The sequence below is a fragment of the Lathamus discolor genome, chromosome 3 (genome assembly GCF_037157495.1).
Source record: "Lathamus discolor isolate bLatDis1 chromosome 3, bLatDis1.hap1, whole genome shotgun sequence".
NCBI lineage: Eukaryota > Metazoa > Chordata > Aves > Psittaciformes > Psittacidae > Lathamus > Lathamus discolor.
This window is the reverse complement of record NC_088886.1, coordinates 44,896,759-44,921,527: the sequence shown is the minus strand read 5'-3', so window position 1 is coordinate 44,921,527 and position 24,769 is coordinate 44,896,759. Positions and strand designations below refer to the sequence as shown.

At 39.1% G+C, this 24,769-nt stretch overlaps 1 protein-coding gene across 1 annotated transcript in view; it reads right to left on the bottom strand.

Moving 5' to 3' along the window:
- Nucleotides 1-3,517: 3,517 nt before the first annotated feature.
- The window catches only part of SPHKAP (SPHK1 interactor, AKAP domain containing), a 70,274-nt gene continuing 49,022 nt past the window's right edge, over nucleotides 3,518-24,769 (bottom strand). Inside the window, exons 5-12 of the mRNA XM_065672665.1 lie at nucleotides 21,752-21,886; nucleotides 18,766-19,021; nucleotides 14,760-18,483; nucleotides 11,366-11,545; nucleotides 9,390-9,476; nucleotides 7,325-7,377; nucleotides 7,056-7,240; nucleotides 3,518-4,607 (exon numbers count right to left, since the gene is read on the bottom strand). Of these exons, the coding sequence (XP_065528737.1) occupies nucleotides 4,464-4,607; nucleotides 7,056-7,240; nucleotides 7,325-7,377; nucleotides 9,390-9,476; nucleotides 11,366-11,545; nucleotides 14,760-18,483; nucleotides 18,766-19,021; nucleotides 21,752-21,886 (4,764 nt within the window). The 3' untranslated portion in view covers nucleotides 3,518-4,463. The remainder of the gene's footprint in view (nucleotides 4,608-7,055; nucleotides 7,241-7,324; nucleotides 7,378-9,389; nucleotides 9,477-11,365; nucleotides 11,546-14,759; nucleotides 18,484-18,765; nucleotides 19,022-21,751; nucleotides 21,887-24,769) is intronic.

Sequence of the window (24,769 nt, the reverse complement as noted above, 5' to 3'; positions counted from 1 at the left end):
TGGCTGCTTTAACTGTATTGTCCGGTGCCTTTTTGATCTTATAAAAACATTTGCCTTCTACATACCTTACACTCTCCAAGAGGCTACTTTAATTGTTGGGTGTTTGGATTGGGATGTGGCTTTCAACATTATCCTGAAATGCTGGCAAACTGGATCCACTGCTACTTCGTTGAAAAGGATGACCTCTGGAGACTCCCGAAATGTGCTTTAGTCAGGACTGACTGTAGAAATCATATTTAATGTATTGTTTCTGTCCTTTAGACCTCTGCATCCTTCCATCATATACCTCTATAAATATGCAAGTGCGTTTTTCCGGGAAAGAAGCCCTTAACCTCTATCATGTAACACCACCAGGACAGATTTCCACGTAAGCATACAATGTGTAGTTGGACTGTTGATGTATACTTTCTGTATCTCCTGAGATTCAAATTCTTTTCTGAATAAGTAAGGATAATACTAATACTCATGTTTTAAAAGTGGTATCTTGTGAGAATGTCTCTTTTGCCTCCTTCTGTTATAATTTGCAGTTCCTGGGTAGTTAGTGAAAGGATATGAAATATGGCCTTGATTATATTTGTTGTCCACCATTATATAGCTTGGTTGTATTTTCCAGTTTGCTGCACTTTACTGTCTAAATTTCAGCAGGCACTGGGAGGAGTACCCATCAGCCAGATCTGTCTTCATGGCAAATTGTTTTAATTAGTTTGATAGTCCAGCTGCCTAATTCAACTGTCTGTCCTGTGGAATGCTGTACAGCTGCTGGCTGTTTTCTGAAGGCCTGTTTGATGTGATGAGTGGATCTGAAAAATTGAAGTAGTAGCATGATGAGTTTGCTTTAACCTTCACTTAAAATGGTTCTGCCTTGAATAAAAATTATTAAATTGGTTAGTATGGATGTGCGTTCTTTCTCAGCTGAAATTTCTTTTGTTTATTAAGTAGATCATGTGGGCTCTATATGTCAATGTTTGGGAGTTTTTTTGCTGTTGTTGGGTTTGTATTCCCTCAATGTTTTGAAAGTAAGAGTGCAGGACTCATGGTGACATTCCTATGATTCTCTGTCATGTAGCTCTGCATGAAACTGGAGAAATAGTAAAATTGGCCTCTCCAGAAGTTAGCTGCTGAATTTGATAGGACGGCTGTAAACAGGTGACCATTTTAATCATAGACACCAATAAAATACTTAATTTCCTTGAAGACACTATGAAAGTCTTCGGTGGTATGACAAAATTGAAGCAGGTTATAGTTTTTCAGCTTCTAGTGATACCACCATTAAAAGCACCCTGAACAAAGCCAAACTAAAAATGAAGTTTTTAAATACTTATTTTTCAATAAGTAATTTCTTCTGAGTTTGAATTAATGTGTCTGCAAGCCAAATTCTGCTCTGCATCAGGCGTGTGGTAAAGTCAGCTCCAGGGTGGAAGGCACCTTGTCCTGAAACCGCCTTGCAGGGTGAGAAGGCGAGCAGGGCAGGCCTGGCTGAGTTAGGTGCTGAGGCAAGCATCTCCGCTGTCCCCATGGTGGTCTTTGGTGGCCAGGGTGTCTCAGGAGGGGCATGGGGTTTGTCTTCTTTAGTAAATGTGGTGTGTCTTTTTCAAGTATCTGTAAGCTCCCACTTGAACTTACGCACAAGAACTGAAACCTCTCATCTGTGTCAACCCTTTTTATTTGCTTTGTGTCTGGCTTGTGTGAGTTCCATTTATTGGGTCCTAGTTTGTATTGGGAAAGACAGCGAGTGGCTGTTCCCTTTGCACCCTGGTGATATCAACAACCTGCATCATGCATCAACCTGCATGAACTGTAGATAACTTGCTCTGTGACTTTCACCTAAAATTGTATGTAGTATGATGTTCTTATTTATGTGTATTTAATTTTGACTTTATTTTTTTTCAGCCTGTTTTAGTGGTGGGCAAGTCATGCTCTGATTTACTCAGCTAAGTGTTGGTTTCCTTTTCTGTTTAGAAGTAGAAATAAATTCCTTTATACCTAGGTAGTAAATACCTGTACGAACTTAAACAAGCAGAAGAAACTGCTGAACTTCTGTCTCTGACCCACCTGCCTGCTTTTGCAGGTACTGAAAGCAGCTGGAGAGATCATTTGCAGTGATTTTTCTGTGTTGGGAGTTATTTGAGGGTTAGTTCACAGCAATGAACATGTAATCTCTTTTTATTCTACTGTGATACTTAGAACGTTATGATTTGTCTTGTATCTCTTGAGTGAATTGTGGAACCTAAGTAAAGCCGTAGCTTTGATGCTGAGGTAAGACCTGGAACTTGCCCTGACTTCTTTTGGTCTGGGCCATGGGTCAAGATTTTCATTCAAAAGCAGAGCTTTGAGAAGCTACACAGATGGCAGGCAAATGTTATTTAATAAGTCAAAAACCCCATAGTACATGATGAACTTTCTACGAAGGCAAAGAGAACACACGTTATAACACAAATTTATTTCTGAATAAATTGCAACATTAAGAACTACTGTACAGAGAAACTGCATCACACTGTTACAACTCCGTCATTATATTTGTGCTTTGTAGGATAAGTAAACATTTATTCTATCACAGAAAAAACTTGTATACTGACACTAACTGTATTTGGTTTAAAAATAAATACACTTTCCCATTTATTGACTCAAAGCACTTTAAGTCTATAATACTTGGTGCTTTTTATTAACTTTCAGCCTCAGAAATGCTGAGCATTCAGAATTGTCACTCATGTTAGTGGGAATTACTACCGAGTGACTGCACAGTAATGTTCAGTGTATGCAATAAAATGACCTTTAACTCACAGTAAAGCAACCTTCACTGTTTTGTGTATGCTGCAGAGTAGATGTTAATTAGTCATGTTGTTTAATGTTCCACATTAGATTTTGATTCACTAGCAATTTGTGTTTCATAATGGGTGATGCAATCATGCAAGTTTAGGAATGGTTTTAAAGATAAAATTGAGAATATGGCTCTTTCATAAATTATTTTAAACTACTTTAAAATTTTCAAAAATATTTAGTGCAAAAGAACGTTTTTTTTCCCATTTTCCCAAGAAATATTACAGAAGCATATACTGTTATATGGAAAATAAAACATCTCTTAAATATTTTATTGGGAAAAGCAGGCATGTTTTCTATTATGCTATTTAGGTAGAGAGAGAGGAAAGATAAATATTTTCAAAGAAACAAATAACAGAAAAGCTCTGCTGTGATAAATACAATTACCTTCAAATTCAAAACCAATCTCTTTGGCAGAATCAAGAGAATGCATCATTAAGTGCATGATACTAACAGATCATCTCAACAAGACGATACCATAGATTATTTTATCAAACAGTTATATAAATCTTATGGTAATGTGAACTATCACATATAGTCCAAACACTTATATTCAAAATGAACAAGTATGTCTGCTGAAATTCTAACAATCCTTTTGCTTTCTTGGAAGTCACAAAAATTAACACTAAGATTTTTATGAGATGGTACTGTATTCAAATATGCATTTTTTCAACTTAGTAACAATTTATTTGGTTAAATGAAAATTAAAGTAGGATTTTTTCACTGATTTTTAACTGATACATAGCATGTTACATAATGCTTTAACTAGAAGCACTTCACGTAACCATCGTACTATTGTTACTCCCTTTTACCAGGTAGAGACACTGAGGCACAGAGGTGAAATGACTCGCCCAAGGTCATGCGAGGACACGGTCTGTGGCAGGACAGGGCTTAGAAACCTGCTGCCTTGGCTCTCAGATCTGTGTTCAGGGACATACCATGTGTAGCTATGCTGAACTGCACTGCCTCCAAGTGAAAAGGAGGCAGTTCTTTTAAGGACAGTAACTGAGAGTTCAGATTTTATTTCCTTGAGAAGAAGACAGGAATTGGGAATGCTTATGGAAGAGAATCACATGGAAAGAAACTAAAATGTGCTTTCAGCAGCTTTTTATTGTGTTGACTAACGGCAAGTTAAGTGTTCAAAAGTTTTTACCCCTTAGGCTATGAGGACAAAAAAACCCAAACAATTATTTATCTAGGGATATGTGCATCTCTAGGCATCTTGGAACACACTCTGGTTCTAACAGTTAAGCTGTAAAAATATTGGTAACTAAAAACTGAATGTTTGTGTACTATCCCATTTTGGCTGATTGATTTAAACCAACTGATGAAAATGGAACGTATTAGACATTTAATTAAGCCTTTCCTGTATAGCCCATTAATTCAGAAGACTAAAAAAATCCATCCCCTTCTGGTACAGTACACTCTACAGCACAATATGTCACGAGCCCCTCATGATACAGAAAGATACAATACACCTTGGTTTCACTTAGCTTCTTCAGTTCTGGAACAGCCATGTGCTGTTTCTCTAGAGTTTGTATATCTTTGCTCATTTTATTCAGTGGCATTCAGAAATCAGAGCATTACACAAACCGCTGCTTATTTAAACCGGAATAAAACAAAAACGCTGAACAGGTTGAGCTTTCTTAACCCAGTTCCAGAAGCCAATCAAACAGGCTTGGTGTCACCACTTGGCCTTCCTCGCTGAGCTTGCAGTACTGCACCACGGCATGAAAGATATCCCCCACTTTCCAGGACTTCCGTTGAACTAATTGCACAACATCTGAAAACTAATAAAAAACCAAAACAAAACACACTCAGGATTTGCTTAATGCTTTGCTAATGTTTTGTGAAATGAATACACACAAACCATCCTTTGAAAATGCACTGCTGTGAGTGGGCACAGCTCATTACACAGCAACATACAGTTTCTTTCCATTTGTAAAATTTCATTGCTGAAGTTCTATAGCTCCCCAAAGACTGGCCACATCTTGATGTTTTCTGGATGAGCTGCTCTCAGCAATTATTTCTTATTTATTGCAATGAAATTAAGAACAGTGAAAGTGAGCTTAGTAAAGGATCACAACTTTCCCTGTTACCAACAACCCTGTGAAAAGAATGGAAGTGTGACTATCCAGTTTGAAGAATTAAAAAAAAAAAAAAAAATAAATCCCACTTTTTTACCATTTGCTAATTTTAATTTTTATTTCATTTTCTGCATGTCCACATATGCATCCAATAGTGTATTAAATGTTCATATAGTACCGGTGAGAGGAAATTCTGGGTAAACTTCTGTCACAAGGAGACATTTGCTACAATTGTGGTTGGATCACAGAAAGTATCGATATTTGATTTTAACTTCCAGATCGGAGATTAAATATGTGTTCTTATGCAGCTGTAAAAAAAATCCTGAATCTTGTCCACTTTATACTTAAGAAAGGGCTTCACAGTGTCATACATCTGGTCCCATTTTGTTCTGGAGCACATAAATGAAAATCAAAGCTTTTAATTTCTCTGTGATTCACACGCAATATCTAATTAGCTTGCTCCTTCTATGATTCCAGTTTTAAACCGCACAAGAATATATTGTGTCTCTAGTTAGTGTAGCTGTTTGCTATTTACATACTGAAGCCTAAACTTTTAATATGTATTTTAATGACATTTAATAGGCACGTGATTTCCAAAAGCACTGTTGTAGGCAGGATGTGCTTCATTATTCTCTAGTGTATTTTTGCAATTGAATTAGCTGTTTGCCAAAGCACATGGGTAAAGCTGACAGCTGTTTCTTTAATTAGATGCAATTTGGACTGTTGCTGCTGAATGCATTTTAAATTATGTTTATGATTCCCAAATGCATGTACTCAAGAAAATCAAACAATATCTCTGCTACTCAAAATGATCTTCCCATAAAAGACCAAAATACTGATTTGTAATACTTTTTTTTTTTTTTTTAATTAATTATTTGGAATTCTAGGACACTTTTTGAAAGCCGTAAAGCTTGAGCTGTTCTTGCTGATCTTGGAAATAGGGCTGTTCTGGTTATTCCTGAAATACTGTGGGTGTCATTTGGGGTTATCCACAATGGAGCACTTAATGAATCATTCAGGAATAGGAACAGTCTGCACTTCTTGTTACCATTTTGGACTTCAGTGTGGCTCTTGTTGCTCTGGCTTGGACTAACACCTCAGAAGTTTCTTGGTTCTAGTAGCCTGTGTCTGTCTGCCTCTCTCTGGAATCAGATGTCTGCTTTCAAAATGGCAGAGGCTGAGCTACACGTGAGCAGGAGCAAAAGGGTACTGGCACACATAATACTTTATTGTTCAGCCAGGGGAGGTGCTTCATAATTTTCACACAATGATGCAAAATATTTTAATTTTCAGGCCAATTTTCCAAGTAACAGATGTGATTGCAAATACAGCTCCACTGGAAACACTGGTTGGTCACTGCCTGAGCTAAAACTGTCTCTCAGGGTAGTGGATACTACAAGGGTATGCCTACACAGCTAGATCCAGCCTGCCTATCCTCTGAACTGTGGTGCAGAAGCCTCATAATCATGTTATTTTAGACAGTGGACCTGAGCTAATAGAGGTTAGCTTTCTGTGTTTTGCAGTTAGTCTCTTCTGTACATTTGGGCAGTGGGTCCATTCCCTGGTGACAAGCAATCCTTTTCTATGAGCACAAAGTGTACTATAAAGCCAGTGCTTTTAGCCACAGGCCCCTGTGATGCCTTGCTGTATCCCCAGCTGTAACAACCTAAGGACTGTCAGGCACAAGTTCAGACCTGCTGAGGCTGCCCTAATCCATGTTGCGCGCAAGGCAGAACCTTGCCCACAGCCAAGTGATTTTTAAGCTACATGCTCAAACTCTGCTTAAGCCATCTGCAACCCTTCAAGTGCAGCCACATAAAGGGCTCTATGTTATTTCTGACTTGCGTGTTGATACTTAACACATCACTGAAAAAGTGAACAGATTCATCAAAGCATGTTAGAGAGGCTTTGGAGAAGGTCTCATGGTGCTACCGTTTCTTGTGCCATGGACAATCTACTAGTTCACATACCTTCAATTCTGACACATTTAATCCATCCTTCCCTTTCTGTAATAGACAGTAGCATTGCCACCTTGCTGTAATGAAGATGTTTTTGCATCTTCCATTATGCTCACTAACTTTAAGAAGTCAAGTCATAGTAACTATTGTGATTAAAATGAATTAATAGTATGCCCAGTTCTGTAAATGCTACCTTTTCAATTCTGTTTTCCTGAGATTTCTTAAAATAGATGGTTGGAATTCCAAGTTCAGAAGCGGCTATCCACTGCAGGGTGGCTCGCAGCTCTGCATCGGGGCACTCTGGTTCCAGATCAAAGTTTATCACCAGTAGGTCCTTTTGACAATTAGCTGTTCCCACTGAAAGTCCAGAAGTACTTTCTGGAAAAATAATCCCAGCAGTTACTGTGCAATTACTCATGTTAACTTCAGATTGTATGCTTGAGTCGATACGGTTCAACTTACCCTCTGTATTTTCTGTCTGTTCTTTAAGGAAAACCTTTTCTTCTATTAATTCACTTAGAAACAAACAACAACAAAGCTTATTAGTGATATTTAGGAACAGTCTACAACATTGCTTCTTGATGGATAAACTTCTCCCTCAATGTAAAACCTAGAAAAACTGCACGAAAAGATTACATAGGATGGAATAATGAAATGCTGAATGTATTTAATTTATTTTTATCTGTAAACCAGGAAAAGCTACAGGAATTGCATCATTCTCACTGTAATAGGATAGAGTACTTGTAATGGTTGTGCCATGTATTATGTTTGACCAGGATCTGCTGATCTTTACATTTTTCATAATGACAAGTAAATGACATTATGGTACGATGAGCAGATCTCAGAACCTGGGCGGAAATACTGAACTTCTAATGTCTACATTTTGCAGTGCTATACTCCCTGGCTGAATCCTCTCCAGCTTTGCTTTCTACTTTTATCTTTCATAATTAAACACAATCATAACTATCAGTTACTTCAACTACTGCTGTTTTTAAATGTATTTGCTGTTTGGATAAACAAATGCTGTTTACACCTTGTAAAAATTTCCAAAGATCTTAATTTCTTGTGTACCATCTCTTTCCTAAACTACAGGACACAAACTCTAGGCATGTAGTCACTGCTTCAGCTTCCATTTCTGAACACAATATCCATGCATATATATATATGGCAAGGGACTGCAAACTCACTACTGCTGCCACTGCTCTTGCCTTTGTTTCATCATTTGTGGAGGGACAGCATTTGCAGTACACATTTCCAGACTGTCCCATCCTGCCCTCAGTCAGGGGGAACGCTGCAGGTATAAGATTTTATTTCTAGCATAGGACACTACTGTTTATCAGCTTCTTTGCCACTTTCATTCACAAGATTTCAGAATCTCCCCCAAGGCTTCAAAGAATCAAGACTGTATATTCTCATGTAGTGGTTACTGCAAGATGTGAGAGGAAAGAATAAAATGGCAGTATGGTTTGTCATGACTTAGAATCATAGGTGCTTAATTACTTCCTTCCCGGCAGGCTATTTTCCTGTTTTCTGTTTGAACAGCAGATGCATTCTGTGCCTTGATTTTGATTTGTGGAAGTACAAGCTTCTCATGCCTATCAGCTAACAGCTGAGAATAGCTCCTGAAAGCTAACGAGGGGCTCAAAAATGCATCCCTTTGCTCCTCAGAAATTTTTAGGAAAGGGGTCACCTTTAGGAATGTGTGCAGGAAGTATCATTGTCTACTGTAAAGTTTGGAATGTTTTAACCAGGTTAGTCTACAAATCAGCAGCTGGGGGAGAATGCACATAACTACAGAAATATGAAAGCCCAGATTTCTTACAAAAAGAAAGAGCTTTTTACAGAAAAAGCTGGGCAGTTGTAGTACAATCTGGTAGCAAGCTGTGAAGATTTTCTGATGTCACTGACTTCACAAAGATCCCATGTTCAATGTTTGATATATGGTCTGTACACTTCTGCAATGACCATGCCCTGACTACATTGTGACATTCACCAGCTGGCAGGTTATACTAGGTTTCAGGTTTCCAGAACCTTTTAAGTAGGTACTTACACATCTCTTGATGAGTTAATTGCATGCTCAGTAGAAACATGCCCAGAAACAATAGGTAAAATGCAGTTTGGGCCAAATTGTTATTGTTATTTGAAAGAATGCTATCAGATTTTTTTCCTTTTAACAGATTCTCATTTGCTTGACCTTGCTTGCTGTTACAGTAGTTTTGATAATATTTGAAGTTACTGGGAGAAGAAATTTAACACAATGAGAAACCCATACCACAGAAAACTGTCTTTTAGCCAGAGCAGTTAGTGGATCCATGCTCTTTTTGAGAGATCTGCCTGGGTGAACTTGCCTGGGTAATCTTTCACTCTCTAGTTATCACTCTGCACAGAAACCTTCATGTGCTTTTTCGGAAGCTAACAGCAGGCTCAGCAGCAGGTGCAAAGCAGGGCTTGGCACATTTTAGATGGTGTAAACGATTTGCAGTTAAAGTTGGACTAAACATCAAATCTCACTTCAGTGTCTACTTACTTAATCGTAGGAGAAGATGGCACGTTCTCCTGATAAATTTCCAGGTCCATAATGCCAAGACTGCTAGTAGTACTGCTGTTACCATTGCTGACAAAGCAAAAGTTTAGATATTAGTGCCAAGCTACACTGAATATGTTCCCATACGTCTTTTTTGTAATTTACTTATGTACAAAGCAAAGTGAAGAGGTGCCCTCTGTTATGCAGAGTTCCACAAAATCCATTCCACTTAGCAAGTGGTTCCCAGAATGAAGTACATTAATCTGCTCAAAATAATGAGGCTTTTATAAAAGTAGTTCTATATAGAGCATGTATCAAGTGATACATTAAACTGGAGGAAATAGAAAAAGTGGACTATCTTCTTGTGAATACCTTATGCAAAGAACGTCTGGCCTCAAACAAAAAAGCAGTCTGCATGAGTCCTTGAAAAGGATTACCAGGTATGGAGATGCCCTGGAAAAACCTGCTGAGATTCAGATACCTCTGAACATGGTGAGTTGATAGCAAGGCATTTGGTTGCCCATCATACTACTTACCTGTTGGGTGACTCCATGCCTGTAACCAGCAACAGTTTCAGTCTATTATATCGTACCTCAAATACTATCGGGGATCTGATGGAACCCGCAGGTACAGTGACAGCCCTTTGTGTTTCTGACTACTCTGAAAGACAGATTTTGATTATAGCCAGTGCTCAGTGGGACCAGTAACAAGAAAAAGTATTCTCCTTGGCTTTTTCATAAGGATGAAGTATGACATCTGAGAATATTTGGAAAAAGTAAACAGTACCAGTTCATTTTATAACATCATTATAAAATTGATAGTGAATGTTTATGCAGATATTGTGTTAGTCTTGTGAACAGATTGTGAATTTGCTGGCTGCAAGTGAATTAGCACAAACCAGTTCTGTGAGCAAGCGAACAGGAACCGCTTAATTTTTATAAAAAAACCAACTAATGTTAGAAAGATTGATTAAGCTCTTTTCCCCATCAGGTTTTTCTGAGTCAGTGTCAGAATGCCATGCATTCCGACTTGCTGTAGCAATTTCTGTTTAAGTGCAGAGCCAAGAGGCACAATACATTAGCTCTCTCAGACCAAGAACTTTGTTAAAGGTTGATACTGTAATGATACTGTAATGATGGCATGAATATTCACCCACACTGACAGACAGGTTTTGCTCACTATTTTTTCAGCTATCCAACAATGCTCTCTAACAGGGACTCTTTCTTTTCTTTGTTCATTACCATAGTGACTTCCTTCCTTGTCATTTTGATACACAAGAGAAAGATGTAAATACTTAACAGTATTTTAAAACCTAATCTAAGAGCATGTTAAGAAAAAAACTTGCTCAGTCTGAAGTCATGGGCTGAAGTCAAACTAACAACACTTTATACAAACTCTAAGGACTAGATAACGTTTGTAAATGCATGTCCTGACTTGAATAGGAACAAAAGGCAGCACACTGTGGTGGGAGCTCTGGAATTTATGCCTGCCCAAGGAGAACTCTGTCATCCTCTGTTAATCTGTTTCCCTGTGCCATTCTAAGCATATCAAGGCTCTATCTCTGCTCTTCTTGGTGTACAGATAACTGGTGGGAATATTAGTCTCATCAATCTCAGCCAAGGAAATGCCAAAATAAACATTATGCAAATAGCAAATACATCAAAGGAAAGACTGCAACAATTAGCTTTTCCGATGGCCCTTTCACTGTAGGACTGAGGCACTGGAGTGGTGCCAGGAAATTTTCTCTTTGTCTGAATCTAGCTGCTTACAACTAAAAAAAAAAATCCTGCCGAGAACCAGAATGTGGCTAATTTTGTCTCTTTTTCTTAATTAAGGAGATGAACTCGGTTATTAGGTTTTCTTTACAGTATTCTGAATAAATCTGAAGCTGTCGAGCCTCATTCCTGATACGTCGTAGCCAGATCATTGGTCTGGTTGATTAGCTCATATTTTATGCTGAGAACAGACAATATGGGTACCTCAGGGATCGCTCGCTGAGTTGTAAGTAGCTGCTTGTGTCGTCAGGATTGTCCTCATCATTAGCTAGCTGGGACCAGCTGCCAGTGCTTTCTTCACTGCTGCTGAGGTGGATTGGAAATTCTTCGGCTGTTTTTGTCTCTCCTACGATTTCAGCATCTGGTCTGCTCTGAGGACTGTTGCTGGTAGGGTGATAAGGAAGGCACATTGATGATATAGGCAAACAAAGTGGTACCACCAGTCTTCAGGCAATGCTGCTCATTAAAATCAACCAAGCTGCGACATTATACAGGTGCAAGAGGCTGGGCAGGCTTATCATTTATACATAAAGTCCAGTTGAGCATATGGTCTGAGATGCTCTTGAAAAAGATCTTATGAGTGCTATAAGCAAACACAAAACATAGTAAACCTTATACTGAAATATGCATAGAAAAGTTTTAACCTGCACAGAAGAGCTGCTCACTGCACAGGCCTGTTGCTTAGTGCACCTCAGTCATTTCAGTGATTGAAATACGTGGTATACGTTAGCACTGTACGGCAGCATTTCTTGGAAATATATCTTGGCACTAATTCCCTGTCTTACTAATGGGTGAATAGGTTTCTTGACAGGGTTTTCTACTCTATTAACATTGCAGATCCAAAAGAGGTCTAGAAGTAAAAGTATGAAGGTGGTGGGGGTTGTGAATCACTAATGATTCTTAGGCTTCCGTATTCCTTAGGATCCAATGTTTAGACTGGGTAATGACGAAGTATTCTTTTTCTAGATAGGTGTGCAGCAGGCAGGCAGAAACCAGACTGCCTACACAGGTCTAGACTGAGTTTAGAAAATACAGGGTTAAGAGATGTTGTGGCTTAATGCTTTACAATTCTGTATGCTCCCACAAACACACAAACAAAAAATAAGAACTATATTTACGGTAACTTTTCAGAGCCAAACTGGACTTTGTGATACTTGCTGTATGTAAGGCTTTTGATATATAGATGGGAAAGTATATTATAACTCAAACTCCCTTTTTTGAATGCTAGGGAAAGAAATAGTTGTATAACTGCAGCACCAGAATAGCAGTTAATGCAAAACTGTAGTTTTGTTAAATTTACTGGATGGTCTGCATTTGCAGCTGTGTGATTAAGACAATGTAATGTGTACTGGCAACCCTCTTCAGGAACCCTCCAGAGTTCTCACCTTCCGACTTTTATTTATAGTACTGGCTGAGGCACCCTGTCTACAACTGCAGCAAGAGATCACCCCCAAAATTCTACTGCTCCCAAGTCATTAATTTATTTAAGACTATATTGAGACAATATCATTGAGGACATTTCCTTTTGTCCTGCCCTCACTCTAGCGACAGCTGAGAAGTTGCATTAATGCTGGATGCTAGAGAGAGGCAGCCTCCTGTACAGGGAGAAAAGGACCTGTTTGCCTTAGGGGCTCTGCTCTTCCAGGCAGTCAGCATCTGTCAAATAACTATGCCTGTCATCCCTGACCCCTCGGGTACAAAACCAGGCATCTGTGGTAACTAAGCAGCCAGGTTGCAGTTGTTACTCAGATTTTTAATACAGGGCATGTTGCACCTATTGCTTGTTCCAAAGAGGTTTCTGTGGGCGTCATTACATGGCATTTTGGGTTGTGTTTGATTCATTATGCAATTGCATCTCAGACTAGCAATGCTTTGAACTGACAGTTCCCTACTTCTGAACAGTCAGTTGGAACGGTTTCTGTATAACTGTGACAGGACTGGGTCTGTTGCGCTGCCTGCATATACGAAACAACTAGTTTGGTTTTTTTTTTTTTACCCTTGCTGAAGACCTTTTCCGCAGGCCTGCACAACCTTCCCTCCCTTCCCTCTTCTTTTTTTCTAGTTGCCCGTGTGTCTGCTTGATGTTTTGCCTGGAGCCCTGTGTGCCTGTATCTACACTAGCAAGTAATTTCATGCAGTAGGAGTGGATCAAAATAATTGGTGCTCATGCATTTCTATCTGTGTTATTTATATATCTTTAGGTGTTTACTTTAGTCTAGACTTGGTCCAGACATCCGTGCCACAAGCAATTCAAATCCATGTGAAGAAACACTGAAAGCTTTGCCTTCCTGGTAGGGTTATGAGAACATCTGGTACACACTTGTGCAGCTTCTAGTTGAGAATCCTTTAAAAGAAATCAGCATTGCATGCTGCAGAGAAAGCCAATGCATGGAAATGAAGACAAGTTGATTCAGAACTGCACTGCATTGCTGAACCAAAATACTAATGTAGGTGTAGCCTCTGCTTACTAATTCTGCCCTACCAATCCTAATGCTTCAAACTTCCCATAGTTGCTTTAGGAATTCTTCATCAAAGACAGAGGAGAAGCTATTAAAGGGCTCTTAAACTGTGCAAAAATGAAAGTCAAGATTCCAGATATGTACATTTCTAAATGTATCCTACTAAAAGCAATTTGCTTTAAAGGAAGAGAAAGGTTAGTGGGGGACAGTCGGCATGAAAGAACAGTGACATTATGATAATTGTCCACCTAATCGCTACCATACACAGTAAAGTACGTGCTTTCTCACTTCAAGCAGAGCTTTGTCAAACGCCAAAATAGAGCACTTCCTCGAATAAAATTAGCTGCAAAATGGTTTCTAACACTAGCACACGCACTCTGTCAAGCACTCTTGAGATAATGGGTTGCTGCAGTGATCCAAGTGATTGGCAGTTTAGATACCATTAAAGTAACACACATGGCAAAGTATAGTTAAAAACAAGCAATGTCTTGAGAGAGAGTCTTGCTCTTAACCTCAGCATCCACAGCAATCCTCTACATTTGCATTATGTAGTAAAATGAAATTTTATTATTTTCTCTACCTAAGTTCTACCAGAGGAGCCTTAACTAAAGGAGGTGAGGGGTGTTTTTAATTACTAATTTATTTCTTCCACTAAAGATTTTTTATTACTTGTATCTCCAGACTGTAAACACAAAGCTGAACTTCAAGGTCTCAAAAATCTAGTCTTGTTTCCAGGTACACAAAGCATTAGTTAGATGAACAAGCATTGCAGAGAACTGCAGCAGAGGTCAAATTCTGCTATCTTCTGTCAGTGCTAAATTGAAGTTCAAACTTTGTCCACTTTCCTGTCTTAACTATGGAAGACCTAACTGTAGAGAGAAAACTTACTTGTCTCTGCAGTATTAGATTTGAATCTTGGAAGCACATTGTCATGTACAATGTAACTTTGCTCCAGAAACTGGCACTATGATATATGATTGGATGATTTTTATGCCATGAGAAACCTGTAGTCATAACTTTCTTTCTTTTATTTCTTTGAAAGTGCTTCTCCTCTTATCTTCTTTTATCAAAATAATTTTTACTGGGAAATTAAAACAAACACAAAAGCAACGTGCTGAATTTACTGTTTTGTCACTTACCTATTTAGTAGGGAACTGGAAACTGTGTGTTTCCCATCAAAAGCTTCTGGAGGCGTTTCTTTGCTTTGATGCTCCTTTCCAGAAGGGCTACATGAAACAAAGGACTCTGAGCCTTTTTCTGGCTCATCTCGTTGATCAGTTTCTATCTGAATTAAAGGCACTTCCCTATGCTGACTTGCAGGGAGGCATCCAAGGTTCTTATGCTGTTTTTTCTCATCCAAATTTACTCCATCCCTTTTGGGTTTTGATTGAGTCTGAGTTGTGCTTTGAGGATGTTTGCTTTCCAACACACATTCTTGGCTTGTATAATCAAAAGAATCCTGCTGGACAACAATTAAATTTTTACCACTTTCAACAATATTTGCAGCCAGTCTGTTTGCATATTGTTCCACATGTGGTGGGGAATCACTGTGAAACTGGTCTGCCTCTGCCTCATCTGCTATGATTTTGTTCTTGCGCATTAGAGATTCAATAGAACTTGCCCACGTATCGTGGATCAACATATCTGTTATCTGATCAGTCTTGCATCTTTGGTACAGGCATGAGTCAGACTTGCAAAGACTGGAGGAAGCCACTGTATTAACTGGCTGTACACTTAAGGAATCCTGGTGATGGTGGGCAAATCCATCTAATGAATTTGCCTTAACTGGGACACTAACTGTTAGTCTAGAACCTGATGATCTGCTGTCAGGCACTGATGATTGCCTAAAGCAAAAAGGTGATCGTAGAGAGGGTGATAGCAAACTGCCACACCAGTCTTTTGAATTCCGAGGGGAAGATAAGTTATCTTTATTTTCTTTTTCTATTTCTCTTAGCATATACCTATAAAATTCTTCTGTTATGCTTTCTGTGCTGGACTGTTTGGATGGGCAACTTGGTCTGACATTAAGATGGCCATTTTTCTTGGCTACCTGCTGCAAAGCAGAAGTTAAGATGTTGTTTGCATTTTTTCCTGCATAGTAATCTAGTAATAAATCAAAACCTCTTCCTTCATTTTCCATCTGGTTCACCATAAATCTTGAAAATTCATCTGTAATGCTTTCACAACTAGATTGCTTTGAGACAGAACTTGTCTGGCTGACAGGTTGGCCAAAGGCGTTCATCAGGCCTAGGGTATTGAAAGAGGCTTTGGAATCTGAGTCCTCCTCAGGTATGCTCTCACAGCTTGAGGCTTTGGCTCGGCTCCATCTTTCACAGTGCAGCCTGTTCCTGGGGTGGTTTGGACCTTGCCAGATGCCATCAACCATGGAGAGCTCAGTGAGGTTCATGATCTTGGCAGCCACTTCATTAGCAAAGATATTGACTGAGTCTGGTGTGTCCTCAAGGCTTATAGATTCATCTACTACCCGATTCATCAATCTTTCCTTTAGCTCAGGATGCTCATCTGTTTTTCTTTTGATCTCACTAAGTCTAGGTGCCCTGTTCTTCCGAACAACTGAACCATTACCATGGGTTTCTTTTTTCCTTTTCATGGTTCTGCAAGATAAACTCTGGGTCACCAGATATTCATTACCTCTCTTCCACGCACAGAACCAAGGTTGCTTTCCATTTGAATTTTCAAGACAAATGGCAGCTATTTCTGTTGCCATAGAGACAACTGTTTCTGCCAATTCTTCTGCAAAATCCGTTATACAATATTTGTCCCTTGAATGTTTCACCTGTAGCACAGGCTGTGAAGGAAGCAAGACATGATTTCCTAACAAAGACAAGCTAACCTGCACGTCATTATTTAGCATAGTATCAGACTTATGCTTGGCCTGGTTTTCTGCATTCATGACAGTACCGGAAGACAACTGTTCTTGAACACCATGCTTGCATTCATTGTTTGCAAAGGTATTTTCTCTATCTGAAAATGATCTGTAGTCTTTCTTATGATGATTATTATTACTCTGAGTTGGGGATTTGTAACAGTCTCGTGTGGTTCTTTTCAGGTATCTTTTCTTGGGAGATGTTTTTGCAACAAGTGCATTATGCCCTGTAGCTCTGCTTGTTTGTTCTGAATCTAGTGGAGCAGTTTCCTTGCTATTTATGTCTTTCATATTACTTTTCCTAGTATTTGTGACATTTACAAGATCTTTGCTAGAACTAGTGCTGTAGGATGTACCAAATGTTTTAACAGCAGAGCTATCAAGGGGGCTGTGTGAAGTTTCGGGTTCTGTTGCCTGTGTTGACCATCCTTCTGCTCTTGTTACTTTCTCTGTCTTTGTCCCCCCAGAAAAGAGAGAACACTCTTCAACTTGTCTTATGTCATTCATCTTCTTGAAAGTGAAATATACTATGTTGAAAAGCAACTCATTTGCAGTCTCCATGAACATGTCTTGTGCACTTGAACAGTTTTCTGAACAGGGGTGTAGCTGCCTCCTTTTTCTAGCCTCCTCCATAGAATGTCGTAGAATAATATTGGATAAGTTTTGTGCAAGTTCATCCCTGATTACTTCATTAGTGTGTGGAATCCGTGGTCTTGCTGCTGTTTCAATAATTTTTCCATTTATGGACTCCATAAAATGCCCTACATTTTTGTATATGTTGGGTTTTGTCAAAATCATTGATGCCTCTTTGAGAAGTGCCTCTGCAATGCTATAATTTAGTTTCTCCATGCTGCTTCCTAAAGCTATGCTGCAATGTAGAGTAATGGCTGCAGAAGTCTGAGCAGCAGACAGAAGTCCACTCGAAGTAGCAGGGTACTTCTCTTCCTTTGTTTCCCCCAGACCACAAACAGCTACAGCACTTGCTACCTGAGTCATGCCACACAATGCAGATGGAAATGAATATTCCGTGCCAGCACAGTCAAGTAGCTGTGAAGGTGCTGTGTGTTCTTCATTCTCAACTGCTCCACTGTTAGGCTGTGTGGCTTCTTGATCCCGTCTGAATTTTTCTGCAGCCTGCGGACTAGAAATGGTTCCAATAACAGTGGCTGCACAAGCCAGAGCCACTTCCAGTGCACTCTGGCTGTGTCTGTTTGAATGCCCTTCCTCAAAGTAATCTGATACTTCAGCAGAACTTTCTGATTCAGTCCAGTGACACAGGCTGGGGAAGGCAGACCCTGGCCAGTCAGACATATTCTCAGAACTGTCTGGACTTTGCACTATGACAATCTTTGGAAGTTCATTCCATGATCGGGAAGCACGTGTGTCTTCCGACTTACAGGAGCTTCCTACGGAGATGCTGACGGCAGCCTCCTCACTAAAAGTGGGTTGAGACTGTGACAGTCTAATGAATGCATCTTGCAGAACAGATTCTGCTAAATTTGTGGCATACTGACCTGTAGTTGCCTGCTCATCTTGTGGGAGAGGATCAGTTTTCCTGCTACCTGCACAGTCGTCTCCATCTGTCTTACTGTTGTGTTTTTCTGTTGAGTCATGAAGAGACCCTAGCTCCTCTTTAACCATTTTGGTTAAAGATACATCTTCCAACACCTGTGCTGAATTGGAATTTTCAACCTCACTGGTCAAAGTATTAGTACCAAAGGACGAAGTAGCTCTTCCAGCTAATTCCTTCTGCCACAGTGTTTCCTGGTCTGCCTTATCTTCAGGTTGTAAGACGGCATCTTCAGGCACAACAGTCACAGCTTCAGAGGCTCCAGTAGCTGCATTATCTTCATTAATGCAGTTCCCTTCAAGAATAGACGGCAACCTGGTTTTTCTGTAGTGGCTATTTTCAAATCCCTTTCCTTTACTTTTTTTGACATCTGAGGATGCTTCTGAAACACTTAACTTCTCATGACCTATTAAAAGGAAAACAAGAAATCGGTTTTTGCAGAGTACCCCATAACTTTAAAATGAAAACGGCTGCACAACTGTGTCATGCATTACTGCTCTCTAAAACTACTGCAGAAACATATATCCTTGTCTTTGAATAACAATTTGAAAATATGAATGGCCATTAATTTTCTAAATTACAAACAAATATCTGCATGAATTAACATGAAGTACAATTTATGTGAGCAGTCATGGCTGTTTTGCAGTAGAAACAATAGCAGATTTATGCTCAGTCACATTGCTTTTACCAGTTTTACACTCATCAGCCTCGTTGTCATCCTCTAGGTGCTCTGATGCTGTGAGGAAATCTTCTTCTATTGAGGACACGGAGCAGTTTGTGTCATCCTCAGGCTTTAGGACATGAGCTTCTACCTGCAGCTGTCTCTCCTGAACAAGCTCAAGTCCAATCAGAAACTTGTTTATTTCAAAAATGATGCAGCTTGTGCTGTTTCTCCTGTCTCCCCGTGCACACTGAACCAAGCAGACATCTGCCAGCCAAGGACACTGGAGGGGAAAAGAATCTCAAATAGTTATTGAATTATAAAATAAAACTTATTTTAAGCTTCCCTCTCTGTAAACATCTTAGGAATGTTCTGTTGCAAAGATGCAATGCAATTTGTTATTTAGATGTTTATAGCAGAGTGTGCAGTTACATATATGCCAAAATGAGACTGCTTGGACTTGATAGCTTTTGTTATATAAGCATTTTAGTAGAGAACCCAGCTGTATCGCAGGGGCATCTTTATTTTGTTGAAATTACCAACTTGTTTGTTTTCAGTCAGCTTTGTGTTTTAATGACAGACTTGTTTTTAGTCATGTCAGATTTATCCACCTGACATACTGTTATTAATGGCCTTATACCACCTGGTATTACCTATCCCTTGAGGCAATTGTTCGTGGGCATGAATTCCTTTTCAGGATAATTTCTGTAGCAACACTTGTTTAAAGGCACCCTGGCTGGTGAGATTGTTAAGAGCAGGTCACCTTTAGATGTTCCTACAGACTGTTTTCAAATGGTGTTTTATTTTGTTTCTTTGCTCTTCTTCCTCTCCTTATTTGCCCAAAGCTCTGTTATTTTAGAACAGTAAAACCTCCTACTGAAAATGGGGCTTCACTGGGCACTGTGTTAAGCCTTTAAACAAAACCGTCTTACCCAGAGATGCTGTACAATTAAATTGAAAGTTGAACAAAAACTGAGAGAAAGGAACTCTTGTTATTCTCATTTTACTAATTTTAAAAATGTTGGATATTTATACAACCACACAGGTAAGCTGATACCTCTGCATGCGGCTATGGTTGTGGTATGGATGTACTCTGAAGCAAAGCCAAGCTTTTGCAGCTTGTGATTTTATGCTTTAGCTGCAGGCCCCCAGGAAGGAGCCTGAATCCAAACCAACTCTGGATTGAGGCAGTAGATTTAAGCTGTGCAAAAGATGTCCTAGATCCCCTGTGCATTTACACAATATCTAGCATAATGTGACTCCATCTTAGACCTTTTGTCTTTGAAAATGAATGCAAAGCAGGTATCAGTAATAAAGGGAGTGGGATGTGTATTATGTCGGAATAACAAGTTTTGTTAGCCCGCACTTTCTTGCCACCTAAAAAATGTGTCTGAACAGAAAACCAGATAAATTAGTGTGTTAAAACAGAAAAGATAGATTAGATAGCTAAGAAATTGTTGCTGAATCAGACTTTAGCATACACCATATTGTGAAAAATGTTATTAAAAGCAGATGCAGCCTTAGATCAAATGTTCCCCTGCTGTTGCTCCAGTCCACAGTTTGCAGAGTTCTACTTGTGAAAAGGGCTGACGGGGAGCAGAATAATTATTGTATGAAAACTATGTGAGTCTCTTTACAAATGAAATTCTCTGGAAAGCCAAACATATGTAAGGACGAACATAGCATGTACTTATCTGACCAATAAATCTCACCCAGTCTCAATGCAGAGATTTCTTTGTCTTACAAGATCAAAATGTCAGCTAGTTCCCATTTGTGTCTTGCCTGCAGTCTCTCTGGGAAGGCTGCCGGTCTCAATGGCTGCAGTCTTTCGGAAGTGAGGGTGACTTGGGAACTTGAGTCATCTTGTTCGGCCCTCAAAACACCCTTGTGTGTATTGCAGTGGCTCCCCTCTAGAGAAGTGCGGTTTGGAGGTCCACTGCTCCTACCACAGGCTTGTGCACTGATTTCTTTTTAATCTTTCTAAATTCAGCCAATAGTCACAAGGGGCTGGAAAGCTCAATGACTTGGGCAGCCTCTCCTTTTAAAGATCAGCTTCCTGGTATAACATAAAATGCAATGATGTTTGTATACAGCTGTTTCAGGACCTGCTTCCTGAAGACTTTTGTACACAAGTTAATTTCAGTGCCTTTTATTTATTTATTTTTTCCTACAGCAAATGCTATGTTTCCTTCCTTTCTCTATGTGGTGCCAGTAAGAGGAATTCTCAGCCTCCAGATCACGGATAGGGAACATTTAATTGGCAATAAGAGGAGTGAAAGAGTTAGCATGAGAATTTTGCCTTTAGCTCCTTTAAATGTTAAGCTTTAATTAATGTGTTAATTACTTTTTAAGTTGACAGAATCTAAATGAGGTATTAGCTCTGACATGGTTAAAGTAGCTTGGTATTTTCCACTGTCACATTCAGGTTTACAGTAGCCAGTAGGATTTTCAAGTGCTATCGTCAGCTCTTTTCTGAGGTGCATGTGTGGGAGAAGATGGATTGGGAACAAAAGTGGGAAGTAGCAAGACTTCACTTGAAAGGGAGCCTGTAGGAGCTGTGCCTCAATCTGGTTATGTGCACAGAAAAAGTGTCATGTCTTTCCTTTCCCTGTTCTGTGCTGTCCACCTGACTCCTGCCACTCTTGAAATCTGGGCTTATGAATCAATCACCTCTGCCACCAGTGCCTGCATTCACTGGTGAATGAAGAAGGATCATTCACTGAAGGTTCAACCACTAATGGCTTAAAGCATTATCAGCTGCAACCCAGACATCCAAAGGATCTAGAAGGCAATAGCAGGGTTTCTTTCCTATATTTGTGCCATACACCCCCCCACCATCCACTGCCCTGCCACACACACTTAAGATTTTGTTAGATTTACATTTTTATGATTGCAAACTCATACTTGTCTCTTAAACAGCTGCAAAGACTTTGCTTTCAGCTTCCTCTTTTCCATTTTCCAAATCCATCCTTCACAGGTGTGATATAATCTTAAAGATGAGTTTGATTCCTACCTGGGGAACATCATAATCGGCCTGAAGGTTTCCCGATGTTAACCCACTCAGCAGGACTATTTCATTTTCCTTTGGTGGCTGTACATTCATTGAACTGATGAGTTTGGGGAGATTTGGAGAGACGCTGATCAACCGCTGTAGTGTGAAAGATAAATTTTCTTTCAGGTAATGAAGTCTGAGCTGCACAGTTCTATTCATAAAATCAAAATGAAATACCAGTTACAGGCATCCCTTTAGGAAGCTTGGTGGAACTTATTTCTTTGAGTTGATTAAAAATGGAACTGGCAGCATTACAATGCACATTCTTTCTTTTGAGCTACCAGGCAAGACAATGGTGATAGTATAAACTTCTGCACAACTGTTCAGCAGGACAGTCCTTCATCCCTTACACTGTCATGTGCTAAACAGCTTGATTGCATTTATGCATCTAAATGCTTTGCCTTTCTATTACAAGTGAGCTCCTAAGAGACTGAGAATACACTGCCAGTTACTGTTTAAACCAGAAAAGATTCAGTAAGCACGGTAATGAGAAAAGGGCAGATCTTCCAGTCTTCCTCCAAGTGTATGAGAAGCAAGAAACCAAAGGGAAAGTCAGCTGGAAATTGCTGATCAAACTGATGCAATATTAGACCTGGAATAATGGAGCTATTTAATACAGAGATGAAATACTCATTTCTTTGCTGTTCCAGTGGACACCTTCATGACCTTTCATTTGTAATGATACAGTAATTTTCTACCTCTTATGATTTGTTAGAGCCGGACGTGGTAATAGTCACAACATCAATGATGCTATGTATCAGGAGATTCATATTATGATACTGCTGGGAGTCCCCAGTGTGTGTAGGAGACATCTGCTCATTCATGTACAAAGACCAGACTGAAAGTAAAATACCTACCCTAAGAGTACTTGCAATTCTTTGCGGCCAAGGATCTAGCTGTGCTTGCTTTATGAACAAGGAATCAAGGTTGATGCCTTATGGAGAAGTAAATACCATATCCATTTTATACACTAGAAAAGTGCATAAAATGGCAAAGCCATTCAGGGGAATACAGATCTCTGGCACCCAGCCGTATACTTTGGTTACTGTGCAGTTCAATGATATCCCACTTTTTCCTTTTCATCTTCAAAATAATAAGCTAAAAATAATAAGCAGTACTGTTATTTTTCCTCAGAGTGAATTAGATATAATAAAAATTTCTGGCTTAGCAAAGCTAATTCAGTTTTGGGGAACAATTCACTTTTTGGTAGAGTGATCTTCAGATGAGACTAAGTATTTGTGTTTGACATGACTAAATTCAGTGCTTCAATTAACTGATGTTTCAGTATAGTACGAAGAAGTTCTCATCATTTTCTTTTTTCACATGATAGCCTTCTATCATACACAGTTCTACACAAATCTCTATTTTTCTGCTGCCTAAATTGCCAAATTTATGAGATTTCTTATGCAGGAAATCATAGCAGTTTTTTTATCTCTTACTTCAGTTCCATAACTTTTGTTCAGAATAAAAAAAGGCAAAGTCTGGAAGGATGGTTACTTTACAGCAAAACCCCCCAGTTTAACCCATTGCAATGGGTAATGCAAAATCCCAACAGTACCTATTAGGAAATAGTTATATTTCATATGAACAACAGCTATGCTAACATCTTTAAAATTCTATGAAATGCTTTCACCACATCAGTGTGTTGTATAAAAATCCATTCTACCCAAAGCGAACTTACACAAACTGCATATTACACACAAAAACTGTGATGATCAAGTTTCCTCTTAGAGAAGAATACACGGTACCTGTGCTAGCAGTGAATTTTTATTACCTATACTACATATCCCCCATGTGCCAGGTGGGGATCAGCAGCTGTAGGCATGCTGGCGTGCAGCACTGCAGGGACCCGACTGGGCTCTGCTGTCAAGGAAAAGCTTAGGGCTATGCAGAGTGTACAGGCAGTGAGTGGACCACTGTTGTAGGGCTGACGAGTAAAAATTATGCAGCTGCAGGTGATTTCTGCTTGTGAGGGAGTAATCTAATCTCCAGGCATTGTAAAAGCTAGCTGCATAAAGCTAGTTTAAGTTGGCTTTTACAGATATCCAGCTCTAAGACTGAGGGAGAAACTCCTGGTATTTCCTTATCACTTGCTATACCTTTTGTTCCTTAATAAACACTGTAAGCAACAATAAAACCATTGCTTATTAGAAAACAACCAGTGCTTCTGTGGATTTAGTAAAGTTAAATCTCTCAAGCTGTTCTGCACAGTTAACCTGCTGATTCAACACAAAAATAATTTTGCTGGAAGAAGCTGTATTTATTTTTGCCATCTGAATTTTTATAAATTAGGATTCAGAAAACTGCATAGAAAACAGTTCCTGTTAATGAATGACTTGCAGGAGGTGACGAGGTCCCAGCATTGGTTGTTCTCCTGTGAGTTAAAAGTGGTATCAGCAAACTAACTGTAATGCTTTACTGAGGAGCTCCCTGGATATTGTGAGGAGAGCCTACCTTTGTTCTCTTACCACATACTGCAATCGTATTGCTGTATTGATCAGAGACACCAAATGAAAATGAATTGGTGAAGGATGATGTAAACTCAAAACTGACACCAGGCCATCATATCTTTAAAATGTGACTCCCTTAGAATTTTCTTTTTTTAATGGCATATATTTTAAATAGCATATGATAATGTAGTTTGTCTTAATGCTTGTAAAATAACAAAGCTTTTTTTTTTAATCCTTTTTTTTACCCTCCAAACTTTCAGTTAAATGGGTAAAATACACCTTTAGTTATATATAAAATACATATATATATATAAAATACATACACACACACACACATATATATATATAAAAAATACACCTGTTTTACCTAGAACCCTCCTCAAGGCCACATAATCAAACTATTTGAAGTTGGACTGAGTAAGACTAATCAGCAGAACATGACCTAAATGACTAGAAGTTTCTCAAAGGTTTTTTGACAGTAAGAAAGAGCAACATCAGAAATTATTTTTAAGTAATATTATGTAAAATT